The 7,562-nt window shown below is 30.4% G+C and overlaps 1 protein-coding gene across 1 annotated transcript; it reads left to right on the top strand.

Moving 5' to 3' along the window:
- The first annotated feature begins 5,621 nt into the window (after nt 1-5,621).
- On the top strand, nt 5,622-6,994 carry LOC144548354 (TPR repeat-containing thioredoxin TTL1-like). Its single transcript, XM_078297022.1, has 3 exons — nt 5,622-5,890; nt 6,510-6,705; nt 6,812-6,994. The coding sequence occupies exons 1-3, from the start codon at nt 5,622-5,624 to the stop codon at nt 6,992-6,994; spliced, it is 648 nt and encodes a 215-aa protein (XP_078153148.1).
- Nucleotides 6,995-7,562: the final 568 nt, after the last annotated feature.

Genomic DNA, 7,562 nt, shown 5'->3' with positions numbered 1-7,562 from the left:
TCAATTAGTCCGGATTACAGGTTTTAGTGTTAGTCCCGCAACAGTAAACTAAACTAAAAACGAGAGTATATAAATTTCACATAAAATTCGAACTTATTTATTGAAGAGAGAGGAGAGAGAGCAGCAGTTTGGTTTGAGTTTCAATAATTAAATATATAAATAATGTCCTTGGTAACACTCCCCACGTGAAGGAGTTGGAGAGAGAAGAGAGAATTGCACAGGCCCCCACACACACCCACGTGAAGTCCTTTGAATATGAAGGAAAGAATCCAGCGGAAAAACTGAAAAAAAAAACAAGATTAACGTATCACCTGCAGTATCGCGCATCCAGACAGCCGTATCGTTGCCGTTCAACTCCGTATCAGATACCGTATCTGGAGTCGACGGATACGCCAGCTGGCGTATCGGATACGTATCATGGCCGTATCGGATGTGTATCAGTATCGGATACGCACCCGATACGGATACGGTGCCCAAGATAACGTATCCGAGTAACATAGATTTTGAGGAGGAGGGTTCAAATGCCTCCATGTTTTTGTGCCTCCATCTCTCTCCATTATTTTCAAAGTTCAAATAGTCGATCCGAACCGCTCAACCTAACCTCCATACTAAAATATGTTTGGAGACCAAATTTTATATTTTTAGGAATTTTTTTACTATTTTTTTAGATAGGTACAAAAATACTGTTTTTAGATGGTTCAGATTTACTGATTTTGTACCTATCTAAAAAAATAGTAAATTTTTTTCTAAAAATATAAAATTTGGTCTCCAAACATATTTTAGTATGGAGGTTGGGTTGAGCGGTTCGGATCGACTATTTGAACTTTGAAAATGATGGAGAGAGATGGAGGCACAAAAACATGGAGGCATTTGAACCCTCCTCAATTTTGAGTTAGTTTAGTAATACTTTATAGAGAGTAGGCAGTATCAACATGTTTTCTTGCTGAATCTGCTGCTCACATGGCTTCAGAATTTGTGTGAATTGCTAAATCTGATTTATTTATAGTAATCGTGTATATAAACTCTTGTTATTGTATATGTTTAACAATACTGTGTATAAATCACATATTTTAGCGTCTTTTTTGAGATATGATACAGTTCTTTTGTATGAAATGTGTATGTAAATTGTACCGATTTTTTTATTTATATCCAAAATAAAATATAAATTTAAAAAACTAACCAACTAGCTAATGAAATTGCAAAACTATCCAAACCGGTTAACCATTAACCGGACTCAAATCAAATTTCCGGTTATTGGTTTCCCGGATCCATTGAAATAGTCTGGTTAACCATTAACCGGAAATTTGATTTGAGTCCGGTTAATGGTTAACCGGATTTGTGAATTTTCTTTTTTTTTTTTTTTTTTTTTTTTTTTTTGAAAACAGAAATTTTTTATTTTATTTTATTTTTGTATTAAAATATTAGAAATGTTGAATATATTTCTTTGAAAATAAATGGAATACAATATAATTTGATTTATTAGAAAGACTGCAACTAATAACCCGGATCAATATTTTTCAGGCCGGATTTTTCGCGGCTGTACGAAAAATTAATATATTTCTTTATGTGCTATTGGAAAAAAATAAAAATGCTTAGATTCTGAGTTATTGATCCCGGTTCAAAAGTCACTTCTATGCAATCTAGAAAATATTGTGATCCTTCTAGGACATTTAATTTATGAAAAGTTGTTTCTATTTTTGAAAAAAAAACAAAAACTTTAATTTATTTAATAATTGTTTTTAAAAAGAATTATCAAAATAGATACAACTTTTTATAAATTAAATGTCCTAGAAGGATCACAATATTTTCTATATTGCATAGAAGTGACTTTTGAACCGGGATCAATAACTCAGAATCTAAGCATTTTTATTTTTTTCCAATAGCACATAAAGAAATATATTAATTTTTCGTACAGCCGCGAAAAATCCGGCCTAAAAAATATTGATCCGGGTTATTAGTTGCAGTCTTTCTAATAAATCAAATTATATTGTATTCCATTTATTTTCAAAGAAATATATTCAACATTTCTAATATTTTAATACAAAAATAAAATAAAATAAAAAATTTCTGTTTTCAAAAAAAAAAAAAAAAAAAAAAAAAGAAAAAAAAAAAGAAAAGGAAAATTCACAAATCCGGTTAACCATTAACCGGACTCAAATCAAATTTCCGGTTAATGGTTAACCGGACTATTTCAATGGATCCGGGAAACCAATAACCGGAAATTTGATTTGAGTCCGGTTAATGGTTAACCGGTTTGGATAGTTTTGCAATTTCATTAGCTAGTTGGTTAGTTTTTTAAATTTATATTTTATTTTGGATATAAATAAAAAAATCGGTAAATTGTATATAGATATGGTTCTGCAAATATGTACAATATATCAATCTTTTTATACACAATGTGTATAGACATGATTGCAGAACTCGTGTAACTTCAGTTTTTAACAGTGTATAGTGACATTTATGTAGTAGTGTATGACCAACGCACCGGTATTTTTAATCCGTACCAATAACTCTTTCTATATAATAGAAAATATAAACAATGTGTCAATAGATGAAAACATACAAACAAATAGTTCGGTATGTTATTTAAAATTTATTATCGGAAGCTTTTATTTTGTATAAATAACTAAAAATATAATTGCAACTAAATGAGGAGTATGAATAGGTTGTTCTTAAGCTCACCAATTCTTTTTTGATATTTTAGCTCAAAAATGTATCGGAATGACTTTATACGACAAATTCAAACTATTAAAATTGATCTACTTCACAAGTAATTTGTTTACATGTCAAATTTAAAATTTTTAAATTAATTTAGTATAAAATTAAGCAGTCAAAGAAATGAAGAAAAATAAATGCATAAAAGTTAAGTTATAAATCTCTTTTTTTTGTTTCAAGTAAATCTTAATTAAATAAGGAACTTGAATGCTAAAAAATAATTATAATTTGTTATTAACTATCATTGTCTAGCAACAAGAGCCATAAATCATAAAATGTCAATGCCTTAAGTCTTGATGTTTTCATTTGTTAATTAAACTTCGGCATTGATATGTTGTAGATAGATAGTTTTTTTTTTCCTTGGAATCAAATCCTCTGCCCTCCGGTGGGCAGAATTTTCCTGCCATCCTTAAAAATTAGCCAATATACATATGCGACGTTTTTTAGACTCTCTAGCAATAACTAATTACAAAATTTGTTTATTAATATTTGTAAATTAACTTAGTAAATTTTCTATGCAAAGAAAGATTGACTTGCACAATGAACAAAATAGAAAAAAAAATCCGGTTTGTCTTTTATGAAATAAATAATAATACAAGATATTCTTTTTATGAAAAAGTAAAGTTATTTACATAAGAGTCACAATACCACAAATTTTATTATATATGTGCAATTTGAGTTATAAATTTTCAAATATAAACGAAAAAAAAGTTAAATCTGAACAAATTATTGTAATTTCTCTTAAAACGTTTGAGAACCTTCGTTGTATTAATTAGAATATCCCAATTAGCCATTTTATACCACAAAATTTTGTAACATGAGAACCTTTCTCGAGAACACTTGTCTATATTTTAACATCAAACTTGATTTAAGAGAAATTAAATTATGTCCAAATTTTACTTTTTGTTTGTTTATATTTGAACATTTATAACTCAAATTGTACATAAAATTTATGGTAAGTAAATAAATTTACTTTATTTATAAAAGAATATCTTGTGGGATTTTTTTATAAATTTATTTTCATTTATATATTAATTATAATAAGAAGAGGGTTCAAATGCACCCAAATGCACTCTATCTTTCAAATCCTTTTTTTTCCGTTTTCAAAGTCCGAATAGTCAATCCGAACTGTTAGATGCGATCTATATATTAATATGTGCTTGGAGACCAAATTTTATATTTTTTGAAATTTTTTTACTATTTATTAAACCACATTGAAAATCGCTGATCTTGTCCAGAAAATGTAAAATCAGCGATTTTTAAAGTGACTTAATAAATAGTAAAAAAATTTCAAAAAATATAAAATTTGGTCTCCAAGCACATCTTAATATATAGATCGTATCTAATGGTTCGGATTGACTATTCGGACTTTGAAAACGGAGAAAAAAGATTTAAAAAATAGAGTGCATTTGAATGCACAAAAATTTGGGTGCATTTGAACCCTCCTCTTATAATAATTATCTCAAGATAACTTGTGGTGTTATTAATATTATTTCATAAAAAAAACATGGTTGTTTTTTCTATTTTTGTTTATTATGTGAGTTAATGTTTTTGTATTTAGAAAAGTTAATAAGTTAGTTTACAAATATTAATTATTAATGATGGATTCAATAATTAATTATTGTGAAAAGCTTCATTAAGAGTACATAACAAGTGGCGCATGAAATTGGTTAATTTTCAAGGGTGGCAGGAAAATCCTATCCACTAGTGGACAGAAGATTTGATTCCTTTTTTCTCTACATTATCATTATATATATGTACTTATTTTATTAACTATCTATTAACGTGTTTTCAGCTGGCCAAAAAAATATAATCATCTAAATCTAATAATGCACTATAATATACTGATATATAGTTTTTTTTTTGGGACGAGGGTCTTCAATTCAATATGCGCCCCCCCACCCGAATGAGGTCGTAGATTGAATTGGCGGCCTGGGTATTTTTGGAATTCTTCAATTTCAGAGTTTTTTTTTTCTTGAAATGGTATTAATAAAAATTTTGACATCTAATATGCCAATTTGTTTGTTAATCGAAAATAAAATAAAACGCAATTGAGTGGTTGTTCTAGTGGAAATCGAAATATAAGTAAAATGAGATCGTTTATCTCGTCTCACGAGACATGACAATTTATTCCGTCCCACTGATGCAAATCCATAACTCCATTAATCTAATTAACTAAGTAGAGAAAAAAAAAATTGTGGGACTAGTTAGTCTATCTCATCCCACAATTTTCTTTTTTTCTCTCTTCATAGTTAAGCAAAGACCGTGCCAAAATATATTACTTACTGTATGTTTCCAATTATATAATTACTATGAACACAAAAAATATATATATATATATATATATATATATTTTTCAAATATTTCATATATTGTGATCGAGCATTAAAAAATTGATGCATGAAGATTGTTTTTAAAAAAAATTCCTGGACAATTAAAAAAATTGTTTTTATATTACTTTTTCACTATCTCGAGAAAAAAAAGAAAAAAAGAAAAGCAAATTGGTAAGCAAATACTAATAAAATTTCTTGTTTCCTATTTTGACAACTAACAATCTAAAGTTATATATTGATCAACAAATTAATGTATCTCATAACCAAAAAGCTGTTACGAAAAAGTAAAGAAAAAAGAAGTAAAGATCTTTGCAATTTGCATTGTCCAAAACAATATACACAGTTACATCAGAGCCCCTGTCTTAATGCCACGTGTATTCATTTTTTTTTTTACAATTTTGCCCCTGATCCTTCGTTCGTTAATCATTATATAACGGCCTCTCACTGCTCTGTTTCACATCATTCTTTGTTTTCTTTCTCTATCAGTTGCCATCCAAGAAAACAATCCTTTCTCATTCTCTCCAGTGATCCATTCAAAACCTCTCTTGTCTCTCAACCCCTGTTCAAACAAAAATGTTTCCAAATGGACGTCTTCCCACATGGAAAGAGACGGTAGAGTATGGAGATCATGCGTTCAACAAGGGCAAGTATGAAAAGGCATTGCAGGAATATGACAAGGCGTTAAAAACAACACCCAGAAATGCAAATTTGAAGATCTCTCGGGCTCAAACTTTAGTTTGTCTGGGCCGGCTTACGGATGCTTTGGATGAGTTTGGTGACGCATACAAAATTGATTCAACAAATGATAGACTTTGGTATCGAATGTCTTTGTTCCATCTAAGGCAAGTAGAACACTATATATATATACACACTCATTTCTTCTAGTTATTGGTACCATTCCATTTTTCTCTGTCTCTGGACTCAGTGGAAAATTAAAGAGATAATCTTTAAATTGAAGTGATTCTTGATATATTGTTAAACAAAGATTTGAACTTTATGATTCTTGATATATTGTTAAACAAAGATTTGAGCTTAATGCTTATTGATATTGTTGGAGTGCACAGAAATTTTATTTATTACATTGATTTAGCATTATAGGATTTACACTTTGGGCGAATTGAGTTACCGGAAACATTTTAGTGGTTCAGTTCTGTAAAAGTTTGATCTTTATGTAGTACTGGCATAAATATCTGTAATTGTCTCTTCCGGGTTTTATTTATTCTGATCTCTAAATTTGACGCTTTCCCAAATTGATGAAAAAAAGTGCAATTGAGATTTTTGTTGTGTGCAATATTTTGTTTTTCTTGGGACTTGTCTCTGGATATAGTCCAAAGAGGTTAAAAAATTTAAAGGCACCAAATGATTCCACATTTTTTTATGCAATCCAACGTTCTCCTAATTCTTCTTTATGAGTTATTAAGTTAATTTGTTCACATCATTGTTTTTAAATATCAATTACAGGCTTGGAGCGATTGTTCTGGCAGAATTTTTCATGCGTAAGGCAAGTGAAGCATCCAGGTTGGACCTACATGTAAAAATAGCAAAAGTGAAGGACCGCCTGGTAAGGGCTGAAAAGGCAAGAAAAGAAGACAACTGGATTGCCGCTCTCAGAGAAATCAATGCCATAATAGCAGAAGGAGTCGACTATTCTCAACTGGTAATTAACATGAGTTTGTGTACCGTGCAGTATTCAGTGGTACCAAAGCAAAATATACAAGTCTCTAAATCCTTTTATTAATTGCCAATTTATTTGAAAATTTCAGATCATGGCATTTAGGGCTGAGATGCTTCTTAGGATGGATTTAGTTGAAGAAGCCATGGAAACATTGAGAAGAGTGCCCGATCTTTACATGCAGCTTCTGCCATACGTATATTTTTCTGGAATGCCGCTTCTGGCATACTTATGGGCCGTTTCTGCGCAAATTCAGTTGGCACGAGGAAGGTAATTAATTAGGCAAACTATATATATTACCATTTGTTTAGGATGGTACCAGATTTTTATTGAATTAACAGAATTCTAATGTTGTTTTAAACCCTTTAGCTTATTTTATATATATATATATATGTACTAAGAACTTTACCTTCATGTACAGGCCTTGATAAATTAGCATTGGAATTAGATAAACAATTAGTATTGAGATGAATTGTTTTACTCTTGTACTGTACAGGGGTGAGATTGCAGTTGCAGAAGTAGCAAAGGCCCGAAGGATAGCCTCCTCGAATGATGAAATCTCTGCCATACATAAACATGTGCGACTGGTACACACGGGAAACAAGCATTACAATTCGGGAGATTACTTGATAGCACTGAAGGAATACACTGTTGCATTGAAATATGCCAAGCCTAATGTATCCTTGCTAATCAATCTCGCAACTTGTCACTGGCAATTGGAGATGTGGGAAAATTGCATTGAAATTTGCAATCAGGTCCTTCAAATTCGGCCGGACAACAACAACGTTCTCGCCCAACGTGCTGACTCATATGCCAAGGTGACTTATTGATATCCTTCTGTA

The sequence above is a fragment of the Carex rostrata genome, chromosome 33 (genome assembly GCF_964058835.1).
Source record: "Carex rostrata chromosome 33, lpCarRost1.2, whole genome shotgun sequence".
Classification (NCBI taxonomy): Eukaryota; Viridiplantae; Streptophyta; class Magnoliopsida; order Poales; family Cyperaceae; genus Carex; species Carex rostrata.
Note: the sequence above shows the minus strand (reverse complement) of the source record. Positions and strands in the feature narration are given on the sequence as shown.

Bases quoted from the DNA above. Each gene is read 5' to 3' on its own strand.
- LOC144548354 (XM_078297022.1), top strand. From the start codon at position 5,622: ATGTTTCCAAATGGACGTCTTCCCACATGGAAAGAGACGGTAGAGTAT. The intron at 5,891-6,509 runs GCAAGTAGAACA...TATCAATTACAG, and splicing joins ATGTCTTTGTTCCATCTAAG to GCTTGGAGCGATTGTTCTGG. The intron at 6,706-6,811 runs GTAATTAACATG...TGAAAATTTCAG, and splicing joins GAGTCGACTATTCTCAACTG to ATCATGGCATTTAGGGCTGA.